The following is a 16,076-nucleotide window of genomic DNA, read 5'->3' as shown; positions in this document are numbered from 1 at the left end:
AGATTATGGGGCCGAACCACTATAAACTCTTGTGTTCTTTATCATTTCGTTATCACATTCTTTCCAACGTGTTTTTCCACATCAGGAAAATTTGACTCCGTGTCAGTTGGCCAAAATCAGGGTCAACACTTCTGATTTCGCCTCAAACAATTGATCAATGATTTCTAGAGTGGTTGGGACTTCAATTTTTTTTTTCAACAAGCATAAATCTTTTCCAATACATTTAAGTGGTGAATTCAATCGTGCATAGAGTGAAAAACAACATAAATTAAAATAGCAATTCACATAGGAGTCAAGCACACAAATCATACAAAATTCCTCATTGTCTAACATCACTTTAAGCATAATTCAAAGTTTCATCATCGACCAATGCTTTCAACAAGACCAACATAACTAAACTAAACATTAAAGACAGACACTAACAGATACCTAATAAAACAAAAATAACAGAAAATTAACAAAGACATAACAAAATAGAAAATTAAAAAAATTAAAAAAAAACAGTTGTTTGTCCTTCCCCCACACTTAAACAATACATTGTCCTCAATGGACTTAGGAAAATAGAAAATAAAGTGGAAAGAGATGAAATAAAACTCCCTCAAAACAAGTACTCCTTAGGAATATCCATATCTGCAGCGCTAGTAACATCCTCATCATCAGGGGCCTGATATGGCACCATGGGCATGGGAACCGGTGGTGGGTATGGCTGCAACCAAGTAGGAGCAGATGGATATCCAGACATATCCACATTCAAGCGAGCTTGATCCATCCTATAACAAATATCCTGATAGCTTGCATATTCCACAAACCTCTGATTGTGAGCTAGGATATGTTGAGTATTGGCCCGAATATCAAGTCGGCCATGATAAACCTCTTGCTCCAAAGCTTGCAAACGTTGTTGAGTGTTTCTTCTACTATCATTTAGAGGGGGAACAGGTGCCGGAATAGAAGACTGGGCTTGATCATGAACCTACACAGCAGTTTTTTCCTTTAATCTATCAAGGGTATTATGATCAATAATGCGCAACAGATGCACTTTGTCTTCAGATTCATCCCAAGGAACACCCTTCTTCTTGCATAACACAGTGATCAATGAGGGAACATAAAAACCATTATTCACTTGGCTCATACTCTGGATGATGGAGTCATGAATAATCTGCCCCACATTAATGGTCTTGTTAGTGAGAATAGCATAAAGGAGAATTGCCACATGAATATCAACGCGACCAAGCTAGGCTGTCGGCATTAATTTTGCCCCCATGAACCGCTACCAAGCATTTGAATACTATCCAGGTAAGCGGCTTTGATGTAGCGAGGAGCCCCATTACTATATAAGGTCCATACAGCACCCGTCATTGCAATCTCATCAATGATAGCTTGATGATTAAGATTATCTTCAACAGAACTATATTCATCACGTTGAAATTGGGGTAACTCGTAGTAGCTATTAATATCAGACGCTTTGAATGACACTTTCCCACCTCTCACTTTCACTTTGTAGTTCACATGAGCCACAGCATTAGCATAAAATTCACGAACAATAGGGCCAATGCCAGGTTCGGGATGTGCACACAATTGTTCCCAACCTCGAAACTCAATTTGATACATGAGGAACGGTTGATCATGATGCATGTGGGATCAAATCCTCATTCAGGAACCTACGCCTTGTCATGAGAAATGCCATTCATGTAACTCTCATATGCTTTGTTGGACACAAATCTTTGGGGATCATAAGGAATTGGTGTCGATAAAGAAGCTTTATTTTTATTTGTCTTGAGAGTCATGGCTGTCAAAAAATAGAAAAATGAAGAACAAGAGTCCAAAACCACCAATGTGAGTCACTAGAATATTAAGAGAAAATCACCTCAATGAACCTTGAATCATGCCAAAAAGAAAGTTTAAATGTCACCAATTCTAGTGTCAAAAATGACACAATGCATCCATACTAATCATACACAACCACTTCCAACGTACACCAAGAACACTCATACACCAACCATTTATTCCATTCCTCTCAAGCTTTTTATCAAACACATAGAGTGCAGAAAAATACCAACTCCAAAAAATTATATGCCATAAAGTAAGACTTCCCAAAAATCATAATGTGCATGAATTAATAAGGAAATTAATGCAAGAGACATTGTTTACCAACATAAACACCCACACAAATGCCTCCAAAAGATACCACATTTCAATTGTACAATTGACGAAACAAATACTCTTCACAAATTGAAAAATTGATCAACAAAAAACTTACTTGATGAGAGTAGTGATTGAGAATGCAAACCTCCTTTGAATGTATGTGTGAAATGTATAAGAAATGCAGAAAACAAAGTGGGATTGGTGAATTTTCAGATTAATATGGTGTGAATAGGGATGGAGATGTGAAGAGAGTTTATGGAGTAATGGAAGAAAAAATTAGTGGGTAGAATGATTTAGGGTGATTGTGATGGAAGTAGAATGAAGAAAACAAAGGCAAATGGAGAAATTTGTGGGTTTCGGTGATGAGAATAATTGGAAAGAGAAGAAAGGGGAATGGTTGTTTTTGTGATGTTAAAATAAGTGATGAAATTGAATTTTTAAGTTTGAAAATTTATGCTGAAAAAAAAACGTTCGTAGGCCGCGACCTGTGAAATTTGTGCTACGGCCCACGTACATACCTGACGTTGCTTGTCTTTTCTTTTCTTTTTTCTGAAAAAGTTTTCGTGTGCCGTGGCCTGAGAAATGTGTGTCGCGGCCCATACTGTACATGGTGCTTTATTTATGAAAAAGGGTTGCGGCCTAGGAAAAGTGTGCCGCGGCTTGAGAAACCTCCGTCTGAAATACCACTTGTAGGTCACGGCCTGAGAAATGTGTGCCGCGGCCCGAATTTTCCTGAAGTTTTTTTTTACTTTTCTGAAAAGGGTCGTAGCCTAGGAAATGTGTGTCGCGACTCGAGCCCCTTTTTTTTTCAAACTTGTTTATTTTTTTTATTTTTCATGATTTTCACAGTTCTAATTACATAAATTAAACTAAAATTACAACAACAAAAATAAAAATAAATTAAAAAGAATTTTTCAACTTAAAGAAAAAAATATTAATTAAAATAAACTAATTTACATAGTAGTTAAGTTTACCATCGCTAGCTCGACTTACTGCTTTATTCATCAACATATACCAGGTCAATGAGGTGAATCACAACATCTTGTTCTTTCTCCATTGATTCGTAATATGGCTTTGATCTCTGACTATTCACTTTGAATGACTTTCCGGTACTTGGACTTACAACTTCGACCGCTCCAAGAGGAAAAACCTTGGTGACATTGAACAGACCTATCCAACGAGACTTCAACTTCCCAGGAAAAAGTTTAAGGCCAGAGTGATACATGAGAACTTTCTGACCTTCCACAAAACTCTGTCGAAGAATATGTTTGTCATGAAAAACTTTGGTTTTCTCCTTGTAGATTCTCGAGCTCTCATATGCTTCATTGTGTATTTCTTGTAGCTCATGCAATTGAAGCATTCGTTGTTGTCCTACAACAACCATGTCCATGTTACACCTCTTTACAGGCCACCAAGCCTTATGCTCTAGCTCTACTGGTAGATGGCAAGGCCTCCCATACACCAACCGATAGGTGTTTTATATGGTGTACGATAAGCCCATAAGGCATCATCAAGCCTTGTACTCCAATCTTTCCGTTTTGGATTTACAGTCTTCTCAAGAATCAATTTGATTTCAGATTAGAAACCTCTGCTTGGCTGTTGGCTTGTGGATGATAAGCAACTGTCACCTTATGTGTTACACTATAGCGTCGAAACAATACTTCTATACTCTTGTTACAAAAATGAGTGCCCCGATCACTAAGTATAGCCTTAGGTGTACCAAAGCGCACAAAAATGTTAGAGCAAATGAAATCCACCACTGTTTTTTGAATTATCTGTTCTAGTTGCAATTGCTTCTAGTCATTTAGACACGTAATCCACTGCCAAAAGAAAATATTCATAGCCAAAAGACTATGGGAACAGTCCTATGAAATCCATACCCCAAACATCAAAAATCTCAAGAATTAAAATAGGAGTTTTAGCCATTTGATCCTTGGTCGTTATGTTACCAACTCGTTGACATCGATCACATGCCTTACAATAAGCATAAGAATCTTTAAAAATGGTGGGCCAATAGAAACTGTTGTCAAATATCTTACGTGCTGTCCTCTTAGGTCCAAAGTGTCCACCACAAGCATAAGCATGACAAAAAACAAGGATGGAACGGAATTCAGATTTGGGTATACACCTTCGAATGATTTGATATGTACAATGCTTCCAAAGATAAGGTTCGTCTCATATGTAGTAGCGAGCATCATGCTTGATCTTGTTCTGTTGTGCTTGTGTGAGATCACTTGGTAACTCCTTTGAAGCGAGGTAGTTTACAATGTCGGCATACCAAGGAATAACTATTTGCATGGCAAGGATTTGCTCATCAGGAAATTTTTCTTCTATGGGAAAAATTATCTTCATCCCGAATAAGACGACTCAAGTGGTCCGCCACCAAATTCTCAGAACCCTTTTTATCTTTTATCTCCAAGTCAAACTATTGAAGAAGTAGAATCCACCGAATCAACCGAGGCTTGGCTTCTTTCTTTGCCAATAGATAGCGAAGAGCAGCATGATCGGTATAAATAATCACTTTAGTTCCAATCAAGTATGACCGAAACTTTTCCAAGGAAAAAATGACTGCCAAGAGCTCTTTTTCAGTGGTGGGATAATTAAGTTGAGCATCATTAAGAGTGTGAGAAGCATAGTATATAACATGAGGAAGCTTGTCAACTCGCTACCCAAGAATAGCTCCCACGACATAGTCACTTGCATCACACATGAGTACAAAAGGTAGCTCCCAATTTGGTGGCTGAATTATAGGAGCTATAGTTAAATACTCTTTTAATAAGTTGAAATCCACTAAACACTTTTCATTAAACTCAAATTTTACATGATTTTGAAGAAGGTTGCATAGTGGTGTGGAAATTTTAGAGAAATCCTTGATAAATCTCAGAACCCGGCATGCCCAAGGAATGATCTCACTTCTTTCACACTAGTCGGAGATGGTAGAGAACGAATTATATCAATCTTTTCCTTATCAACCTCTATTCCCTTGACTGAAATCACATGACCCAAAACTATACCTAGTTTTACCATAAAATGAAAAGTTTCCCAATTAAGCACAAGGTTAGTTTCAATACACCACTGGAGTACCAAAGTGAGATTATGAAGGCATCGATCAAATGAGTCACCATAAACACTACAATCATCCATAAAAACCTCAATGATGTTTTCAATATATTATGAAAAAAATGCTCATCATACATCGCTGAAAAGTGGCAAGAGCATTACATAACCCAAACGGCATACGTCGGAAAGCGAATGTACCAAAAAGGCATGTGAAGGTTGTCTTCTCTTGATCTTCAGGAGCAATAAAAATCTGATTATAACCCAAATAACCGTCAAGAAAACAATAATAAGGATGACCTGCTAACCTCTCAAGCATCTGATCAATGAAAGGTAATGGAAAGTGATCTTTACAAGTTGCCGCATTCAACTTTCGGTAGCCTATACAAACTCGCCACCCGGTTTGCATTCTTTTTGGCACCAGCTCATTTTCATCGTTCTTTACCACTGTGATTCCCGACTTCTTTGGCACTACCTGAACTGGAATCACCCATTGACTGTCTGAAATTGGGTAAATAATACCCACACTAAGGAGCTTCAGTATCTCCTTTTTCACAACCTCCATCATAGGTGGATTTAATCTCTGTTGTGCCTCACGTGTTGGTTTAGACCCTTCTTCAAGTAAAATTCGGTGCATGCACATAGAAGGGTTAATCCCCTTAATATCAGCAATAGACCAACCAATTGCTGTTTTATATTCTTGAAGTACTCTTAATATTTTTTCTTCTTGAACTTGGTTAAGATTTATTGCAATTATAACTGGATGTGTCTCGTTCTTCCCTAGGTAAACATATCTAAGATGCTCCGGAAGTGGCTTCAATTCAAGTGTAGGAGATTGAACAATTGATGGCTGCAATTTCTCATTAGAAATCGGTAAATCCAGAAATGCAACCTTCTTAAAAGTCTTGTCAAAACCACTATTTAGTGTGGTTATGACATCCATGATCTCATCAGAAAAATCCTCATCGGTCAACACAAGATGCTCTTTCAACGTAACCTCCAAACAATATTCATTATGCAAATCTAAGACTCGTTTAGAAATGATATCTAACACATGAAGAGAGTAAACAACATGTGCATCACTTGGATACCTCATAGCCTCAAAAATATTGAATTGAATTGTCTCCCCATCAAATTCCATGGTCAATGTATCGTCAAGCACATCAATCTTAGTTCTTGCAGTTTTCATGAATGGTCTCCCACACAAAATTGGAGTGGAGCATGGAATAGATTCATCTTCCATATCAAGAACATAAAAATCAGCTGGAAACACCAATTCATTCACTTGAACTAAAACATCTTCTATTACACCCCTGGGAGCATTCGACCTATCAGCAAGTTGAATAATCACCCATGTTTCTTCAAGTGGACCGAGATTCGATGAAGCATAAATGGAGAATGGCATGACATTTATAAAGGCTCCCAAATCCAACATACAATGCTCAATTCTTTTATTACCAATAGTGCAAGGGATAGTAAAAGTACCAGGATCCTTACACTTTAGTGGAAGCTTCTTTTGAAGAACTGCAAAAACATTCTCCCCCACACTAACTTTTTCATTACCCCTCAACTTACACTTATTAGTGAACAACTCTTTCAAAAGCTTGGCATAGTGTAGCACTTGTTTAATAGCATCAAGAAGAAGAATATTCACTTCTACCTTGTGGAATGTATCAATAATTTCCTTGTCAACCGCTTCCTTTTTAGTCTTCTTAAGTCTGCTTGGGAAAGGAGGTTGGGTGACAAAGGTAGGCTTAAGGGTTAGTTGTGTATGATTGGTTGTCTTTGGAGGCACATCTTCATCAACAAAACAATCAACTTCTGGCGTGGATGACAATTTAATAGGCATTGGAGGACTAGGTGGATCATACTGCTTCCCGCTTCGCAAAGTTACTACACTAGCATTCTCCTTGGGATTGATCTCAGGTTGTGAAGGAAATTTATTAGATAGAAGAGCTTCCAACTTGTTATATGATGCTGATAATTGTCCCACCTAATTCTCCAAAATTTTGATAGAAGCTTGGGTAATTTGCTGAAACAGAAGAGTATTTGTAGCAATTTCATTGATTAAATCCTCAGTAGAGGGCTTGGCACTTGGTGGTGGAGCAGCTTGTGGTGCTTGTGATGGTCTAGGTACAAAATTCCCTTGAGATCGCCATTGCAAAGTGAAACCAAGTGGTCTCGTAGGTGTAGGCTATGGAGCAACTTGTTGTTGATTCCCATAACGATGATTTGGATGATCGCACCAGCCAGGATTATAAGTTTGTGAAAATGGTTCATAGTACATCTGACATAATTGACCAGGAAAATTTCCTACATCATTAATACCCTTGGTCTCTCCCTCAAATAAAGTAGGGTAAGTATCAGTAGCATGCCCCACAACTTGACAGATTCCACATGGCCTCACCTATTGGCCTAAAGCAAGTTGTTATACCACTGCAGTTAATTGAGCCAATTGTTGACCAAGCTAATTATCATTAGAGGTGCTCACTTCATTAGCTGATTTAGGTAGTGGAGTAGGATCTTGGCGAATGCCAAACTGTTGTTGTTGACGGTGAGAACTCCTCAACAAAGTTAAGTTAGAAAAATCAAAGTCTATCGCTTATCAATGAAAAACTTCAACTATATAATCAAAAACTTAGAAAATAGTTGCAGAAGAAAATGGGGAAAAGAACTTGTATTCCTTTGTTGTCTCAAGCTACAGTGTTTTTTCCAACCCCCCTCAATGTTGAAGAGGGGTTCCCTTTATAGTGGGCTCTAATGGCCCCTGATACATTGTGGTCCAGGGGACTGGATTGTACACAAGTACATTGTCAAGAGAGTGGTATCAGGTGTAGTGGTGTCAGCTCCAGTACATGGTCAGAGTTTGTGGGAGCACCTCCACTTTAGTACTCGATTGTGCCTCCACTACTTGCCTAGTACGAGTGTTAGAGTTGGGCTGGTGAGGACCACAACAAGTACCTCACTTGTATGACCACTACTTGTCTAGAGTGGGTCTCGTGTCCATACTCTAACTCATTTTAGCTTGCAAGTGTGCTCTGTACTTCTTCTGACTTCGCGTCGAATTGCTATGAGGCTTTCCCTATCCTTTGTTAATCCTATGTTAAGGAGGTCCTTGATTTTACTCCTCGCAAGGCCCCTAAGGATGAGGGACGCTTAGTGGAGGCCATGTTGCGCGAGGCCTCTAAGGACATGGCTAGTGCGTGAGGCGAGGCGCGCAAGCTCTGGTGGTGTTGCGAGGCGAGTCGCACAAGCCCTTGTGGTGTCACGAGGTGAGGCGCGCGAGCCTTGGTGGTATCGCGAGGCGAGGCGCGCGAGATGATGGGTCTCGCGAGATGCTGGGCAAGGCATGGTGAGGCGCAAGATTGGGCTCTTGGGTCATTGGCGTGAGACACCGGCAACACCCTAGGTGCCACTTCGCGAGATGTGGCCTCGCGAGACGTGGCCCTGCGATACCTCTGATGCCCACATATGACCTCCTTGGCCCGAGATGCCTGAAGCACCTCTTGGGTCGTTGGCGCGAGACACCCGCAGCACCCCAAGGTGCCACTTCGCAAGATGTGGCCTCGCGAGACGTGGCCTTGCGACACCTCCGACGTGCCCATATGACCTCCTTTGCACGAGATGCCCGAAGCACCCCAGGTGCCATTCATGAGATGTGGGTTATAGGCTCGCGAGACGGGTGGGATCCCACGTTGCCACTAGGAACGTCGTGAGACCATTTTTATTTTCCTCAACAAGGTGGATTTTTTGCTTCCACACTTGCCCCCAGTCTAGGAGAGGACCTTTAGGTGCTTTGGTAGACTCTTCTCTTTAGTTCTTATAAGTAGGCCTCCAAAGCATAGGTGGTGTTTGTGATGATCCTTGTTATTACTTGAGATTGAATGTGAGCCTATTATTTGGCTTCACGGATCCCAATGTAGGTGTTCGGTCCCATATTCGACCATAGATCAAGCATTGGACTTGGTGGCTAAGATGAGCCCGTGATTCTTATAAATAGTCCTTCATGTCTAGCCTATTCTTCACAATTTATCTCTTTAGCTTAGTCGTTTTAGAATCCTTACTCCTTTTAAGAGGTAAGGGGTTCGATTCCTCACCACCTCACTTTTGTTATCCCTTTTTTTTTATATATTATTTGTGTCATTTCTTTTATGCCCATATTCATGTAGGTATTTGAGGACTAAAACACCTTTTTCCTTTGTTTTTGCAGACGCGTACTTTCGACCACTTCCCTCTCTTTGACCGTGATGGTGCTTTTGGACCTCAACCTCCTTTTGACCACGACAACGCCCAATTTTACTTGCTTGAGGTATACTTTCATTCTCCCTTATGTCTATTGGGTCCAAATTAGCACCACTCGGGATGGGGTACTTTGGCCTGATCTCGTCGTGAGTTAACCCAGTTGCATGCCCTCATTCATACCTCGTAGTTGGTTAATTAGAGCGCTTGTGCCTAGAGGTTTTGAGCCCATTCCTTTGTGTTTTGTAGCAATCCTCTCATTTATACGTGAACCTTTTTTGCTTTCGGGACAAGGTCTCATGGCATGTGAAGGACCATTTGACGCTCCTCCGGGGGTCGAGTTTATTGACTTGTCTTCAGACTCGGAGCCCCTGAGGACAACCCTCACCAAGACTACGACACCTTAAGGTAGGCCCGTATTCGTCATCTTGAGCACATGGCTGAACTTAGACGTAAAATATGGGTGCTAGAGAGTGAAATAGACTCAGTTTTGAAGGGAGACGGAGTATCTTTCCCCCTTAACCTTAACGACCATGTAGCGAACCTTAGGGTGACCCTTTTAGATTTGCAGATGGAGTTGGAGTTTATGGAGGGAAATCTCCTGCCTGAGCCTCCTACTCCGTTTTCCCCTAATGATTGTCATGGGGTCGTCCCATCTTCTCCTCAACCCTTGTTCTCGTTCTACCCTTGCTTAGCGCTTTCACACTCGGTGCCTCGGTGGAAGACCCTTGCTAGGAAGAAAAAATGGAGGCTAAAGTGCCCTGTTTCCACCTCACCTTTTTCTTTTGGTTTTGTAGGTATGCCGAAGAGAGCACGATGACAGGTGACCACTGAGAATCAAGACACTGGCCCCATGTTGGCATCCACCCTAGTGTCCCACGTGTCTGAAAATAAATTGTTGGAATTAGTGGAGAACTATCGTGTTAACCCGGAATACAAACTATACGTTCCTTCGAACAAGTGTTGGGCTGATCGCCCAAGTCTGGGTTACGTGGCCATGAGCGAGCATATCTTGAAAGCGGGTGGCATAATCCCATTACACCCGTTTTCATCATGGTTCTCAACCATTTTGACCTTGCTCCACTCCAGTTGGCGCCCAATAGCTGGCTGACCTCGAGTTGTCTCTTTATTGTGTATATGGAGCTCTTTGAGCATGCTCCCACAGCCCAAGAGGTGCATTTCATGTACAACCTCATGCTCTCTCCTAAATCCAAAGGCTTTTATTTCCGGAAAAAAATCCAATACTTCGGTCTCCTTGATAGAGGGTTCTATATAAAACACAGGGTCTTGGAAGCATGACTTCTTCTTTGTGAAGGGTCCCCTCTTTGTTCGTGAGCACTTTCGTTCAGCTCCTAGTAAGTACTTCAAGTTTTTTTTTATTATTTTTTTTTTGGAACTTATGTTCATGTCGACAAATGTGTTTATTGTGCAGAGAATTTCGTCGTGCCTGAAGTTCTCGGGTTGGAGGCTGATGCAATGGATAAAATTCTTGAGGCTGACCCTGCCGAAAAAATGGTTGTACGTCTCTTCACCGTGACCAAGCTCAACCATTACAAGCTGTCCCCCGTTTCGGAGCCTGAGTTGTTGTGGTCTATTTCTGGAACGCAGAAGAAAAAGGCTGTTTTGGCTAAACCTCACTCAGACAGGGGTGAGGCAGAGTGTGTGCCAGAGGGGGTCTCCCCAGGACATAGGCAACCCCACTGACCATCTTTGTCTCCCTGGGTGCCCTCCTTTAGCCCCGACAGACCATGACATGGCATCCCACTCCCACAATCAACAAGCCATACTGAGGGGATTCATCTGTCCCTATTCTAAGGACTTCGATGCTTTCCCTCAGGCTTCCCTTGATCCTGGTCCATCGAGGGCTCATTTTGTCAATCTTCGTACGCCCCCTCCTTGTCCATCGAGGGCTCATTTTTCCGATCTTCCTGCACCCCCTCCTCCTTTGGCGAGTGGGTCATCCGTCCCTACCTAGCCAAGCGCCCTTGGCTCGGAAGGGGCGCCCTGGGTGGGCCGCATGGCGGCCTCTTATGGGCAACGGTATGTCCAGGTCGCCACGGATCTTCCTGAGGCTGATTGGAGAGGTCTTGAGAATTTTTCCATGTTGGAGCTCGGGGAGACTCTTGTGCATTCCGCCACTTGGGTGAGTTCATGCATCTTACATCGGCTTTATCCCTTCTCTCTCTCTCTCTCTCTCTCTCTCTCTCTCTCTCTCTCTCTCTCTCTCTCTTTGCTTATCATCGTTATTGTTATTTGTTAGGTTCATTTTAGGTTTGTTTTAGAGATTGTTTTATGTTATGTGTTTAGTTATTTAGGATTGTTTAGCGCAGATATATGCTTGTTTTCTTCTTGTTTCAGGCTTTAATGGTCAAGTACATAATATGGAGTGAAATGAGAAGAAACATGTTAAATATGATAAATAAGATGGATTTCGTGTTGATTTTGGAGTTTCAAGACATTATGTGTGGAAAATACTACATTGAAGATGCTCAACACACGTCGTTTATGCTCTATAACGCAAGTCTGAGACTTCAAGCCGCATTTTTACCATGATTTATTCACTTTCTAGAAACACTTCTAGAAATATAATTTGTAGATATTTCTCTTAGCTTTCCATATATTTTTTAATCATTCAATTCGGAGTTATATCGAAGGAGTTATGATCAAAATACGATGAGCTGACGCTGCAGGCTGTTCGAAACGAGTTTCGTTCTATTCTGACTTTAGCTCTACAGCGCCATAATAAGAGTGCTACAGTGCTAGTGCACCAGATTTTGAGGCATTTTTCCACTGTTAATAGCGCTACAACGCTCCAGAAGTAGCGCTATAGCGCTAGTGACGCGATTTTCACATTTCTGACCACTTTTTGAATGGCAATTTGGTCTTTTCACTTGGAACTTTGGAGGGTTACTTAAGAAACATAATGTTACGACTTTAGCAGTTTTTAGAGGAGGGGAGATTGACAAAAACCCTAGATTAAGCAAGGAGGCTGGAGAAGAAACAACAAGAAAACTCAGAGTTCTTTTTCGTTTTCTTTATCTTTTGATTCTATGTTTATGTTTGATTTAGTCATGTTTATGAACTAAATTTCTGTTTAGGTTTTCTAATTGACTCTCTTGAAACTCTATTATGATTTAATGCGATTATCTATTTCTCCTTCATCTTAAATCTATTCAATTTGTGTTTATTGTGTATGTAATTGACTGTGCATCTTTTACATATGATTTACGAATTTGAATCAAAATCTGAAAAGTGAGATTTGAATATGCTAAAATTGAATAGACATAGATTTCAATTTAGAACGAGAGTATCAAATTGGTTTATGTGATTGAAGGTTGTGTTCATTTCTTCCTATTGTTTGAATTGACCATAGAAATATAGGGAATTCACACTAGGTCGAGTTTTCTATTTCTTAACTCGAATAGTTAACACTTTTGCATACCTATCATTTCAATGAGAAGAGTTTCAGTAGTAATTGCATTAAAGATTAATAGAGTGGATAATAGAGAAGATTAGGATTCCTAATTGTTTTACAGTGAATTCAATCCAAGGTTTTGCTATTATTAGTTATTTTATTTAAAATTTTAATTATTGTTTCTGAATATTATAGTTTCTTTTGCTGTGTCTAAAAGAATCAAGAATTTTAATTGATCAAATAGAAAGAGAAATTAATTGACTGGTATTTGAGAATTCAGTCCTTGAGGACGATACTTGGTCTTTACCATATTATTACAAATTGCGACTGTGTGCACTTGCATAGCATATAAATTTCGCAACATTATTTTTCTTGTGCAGACCTATACAGTGGCTCAGCGATTTGCCGACTCGGCTCAGGACCTTTCCACGTCGAATGCTGAAAGGGACCATCTTACAGTTCAGGTCCAGGGGCTGGAGAGGGGGCTTGCTGAAACCAAACAAAAGCTGGAGAAGGCCTATTCATCATCAAAAAAGAAGAAGAGGGTGATTGCCATGGTTGTGATGCTGCAAGAGAAGGTCACTTGCTTGGAGACCGACCTTGAGGGTGCAAAGGTTACCATCACAACGTTGCAGGGGAGGGTCGCTTCCTTAGAGGTGGATAAGGCTGACATTGAGTATAGATCCATAGAGCGCGCCCTCTATGGGGTATGGAGGCAAAATCCAAACTTTGATTTTTCCTCCTTTGGTGAGCATGTCTTTGCCAGGGCGGCTAAGTGGAACGCCTATAGTAGGATCCTTGAGATTATCATTCTGCATTTTTTGTCGTTTCAGTCCAATGTGGTTTTATGCTCATTTGAGCCTTATTTTGCTTGTAATTTCTCTAAGTCCTGTTACATTATCAAAACTCTTTATATATATATATACATATGCGATCATTCATCTTTATTCCTCTATGTTAGAGGTCCTTTTGAGCCCGCACAATGGGGTTCGATAGGTTCTCTTTTTTACTTATCAGGCTTGAGGTCCTTTGGAGCCCATGCGAAGGGGTTCAATAGATCCCTCTTTGGTGCCTCTTGATTGTACCTATAAGGATATATTGACCCCTTGGGTTCTAGTAATCCTTTTATATATTTTTGCGGGCGCTTATTATTTTTTGCGAGAAGCGTCCTTCTCCTCGTTATTCATAGTACTAATTTTGCAAGGGACTCTTTTAGGACCCTTTCTGGCTAGAGGGCTTGGTGGCCACTCTAGGCTTATTGGTGGGTGCTTCTCCTGAGGAACTTCCTCTTGTGGGAGCATTTACTCTTATTAGGATGCTTTTCTTGTAGGACCTTTTGACCTTCTTGATGTTCATAAGGGTAACTAATCCTTGTGAACTCAAGCGATGTCTTACAAGGTCTTCTTCTTTATTTGTAAGGGGGGGGGGGGGGGGGTCCTTTTAGGATCCTGATATAAGGGGTCCTTTTAGGATCCTCCTGATAAGTGGTCCTCTTAGGATGAGGGGTCCTTTTAGGATCCTCCTGATAGAGGGGGTCCTTTTACGATGAGGAGTCCTTTTAGAACCCTCCTCTTTGCTATATATTCTGCCCCCCAAGTGGTTGGCGAGATTTATCTTGGTAAGCACTTTGATCATTCCATTCATGCATCTCGATAATCATCTTGGTTAAATAAGAACTTTTACTACATGTTTTAATGTCACATCATTTTCATTGGAAGCAGGTGAAATACATGGTAACTTAATGTGACTTCATTCTTACAACATATTAACGAATCTAATTTAGCCTCTGTGGATGCCAAAAATCCACCAAATAAGAAATCTCTAGTCCCTGATTAGAACAGAGGGATAAAGGCCACGTAATCATGCAATTGGACTCGAGCCTGTAGGCCCTTTTTGAATACAGGAGACTGTCTCATGAGAAGGCTCAAAATCTCACCAAGGGAAAATATGAGATCAACGCCATGAAGCCCCCATTTACACGAAATAGAAGCCATGGCCTCGCTCGGCCAGTCAGGCACGGACACTATTGGCCTCGCTCGGCCACACCCCGCGCGCACCAGGTGGCCTCGCCCGGCCACGCCCGCGCATACCTGGCGGCCTCGCTCGGCAATGCCCGCGCGCACCTGGCCACCTCTCTCGACCACGCCCACGTGCAACTGACGGCCTCTCTCGGCCACGCCCGCACGCACCTGACGGCCTCGCTCAGCCATGCCCGCGCGCACCTGGCAGCTTCGCCATCTAGGCCCCGTGGTGGCCTCGTCCATGCCCACGAAGTGGCCTCGCCATCTAGGCCCCATGGTGGCCTCGCCCATGCCCACGTGGTGGCCTCGCCATCTAGGCCCCGTGGTGGCCTCATCCATGCCCACGGAGTGGCCTCGCCATCTAGGCCCCGTGGTGGTCTCGTCCATGCCCACGGAGTGGCCTCGCCATCTAGGCCCCGTGGTGGCCTCGCCCATGCCCACATGGTGGCCTCGCCATCTAGGCCCCGTGGTGGCCTCGTCCATGCCCACGGAGTGGCCTCGCCATCTAGGCCCCGTGGTGGCCTCGCCCATGCCCACGGGAGTGGCCTCGCCATCTAGGCCCCGTGGTGGCCTCGCCCACACCCACGGAGTGGCCTCTCCATCTCGGCCCCATGGTGGCCTCGCCATCTAGGCCCCATGGTGGCCTCGCCCATGGCCTCATGGGGGTCACATCCGCAGCACACTCGGCCTCTTGAACAGCCAACAGAGCTGCGCCATCAATAAGCCTTCCAAGGGGGCCTCGCGAAGGAATGAGAGCTACGTCACCTAGTGGCCACGTGAGTAGAGCCATGCACTGAAGGTCCCATTCCTTACACCTTGAGACCCCTATGCTTAGAGGCTCCAGTACGAGTCGAATGGGACATACTTGTACGACCTAGTACTCAGTACGAACACCAGTACTAGTGGGACTGCTGGGATAAGAGTTATGGCCCGTACGTCTACGGCCAAAGGTCAGAGTCGACACCACTATCACCTGAGCAACTATGCCTGCCACCACTCATCAGAAATGGGTACAGACAAGTAGTGGAGACATCCTCCTGACATCTGCTCCTGTACTGGATGTACGACCACAACCTCTGAAGCCACTCCCCTGACAGTGTACTTATGTACTAATTTGTCCCAAGGGACCACCATGTATAAGGGGTCATTAGAGCCCAGCTATAAAAGGAGCTTGACCCCTCAGAATGAGGGGTTGGAAAATT

General features: G+C 42.4%; 2 protein-coding genes across 2 annotated transcripts; both read right to left on the bottom strand.

The window, feature by feature from the left end:
- Positions 1-3,139: 3,139 nt before the first annotated feature.
- Positions 3,140-3,532, bottom strand: LOC133814865 (uncharacterized). The gene has a single exon (XM_062247773.1). The coding sequence runs from the start codon at positions 3,530-3,532 to the stop codon at positions 3,140-3,142; it is 393 nt and encodes a 130-aa protein (XP_062103757.1).
- Positions 3,533-5,022: 1,490 nt separating this feature from the next.
- LOC133814864 (uncharacterized) lies at positions 5,023-7,048 on the bottom strand. The gene is made up of 3 exons (XM_062247772.1): positions 6,775-7,048; positions 5,338-6,435; positions 5,023-5,156 (listed from the first exon to the last, which is right to left on the bottom strand). Exons 1-3 carry the CDS (start codon positions 7,046-7,048, stop codon positions 5,023-5,025), a joined length of 1,506 nt encoding a protein of 501 aa, XP_062103756.1.
- Positions 7,049-16,076: the final 9,028 nt, after the last annotated feature.

This window comes from Humulus lupulus, chromosome 2 (genome assembly GCF_963169125.1).
Source record: "Humulus lupulus chromosome 2, drHumLupu1.1, whole genome shotgun sequence".
Lineage (NCBI taxonomy): Eukaryota > Viridiplantae > Streptophyta > Magnoliopsida > Rosales > Cannabaceae > Humulus > Humulus lupulus.
Note: the sequence above shows the minus strand (reverse complement) of the source record. Positions and strands in the feature narration are given on the sequence as shown.

Coding starts and splice junctions, on each gene's coding strand:
- LOC133814865 (XM_062247773.1), bottom strand. CDS start 3,532: ATGGACATGGTTGTTGTAGGACAACAACGAATGCTTCAATTGCATGAG.
- LOC133814864 (XM_062247772.1), bottom strand. CDS start 7,048: ATGCCTATTAAATTGTCATCCACGCCAGAAGTTGATTGTTTTGTTGAT. Junction 6,436..6,774: donor AGAGTTGTTCACTAATAAGT/GTAAGTTGAGGG, acceptor TTGATATGGAAG/ATGAATCTATTCCATGCTCC. Junction 5,157..5,337: donor TCTTGCCACTTTTCAGCGAT/GTATGATGAGCA, acceptor TGGTAAAACTAG/GTATAGTTTTGGGTCATGTG.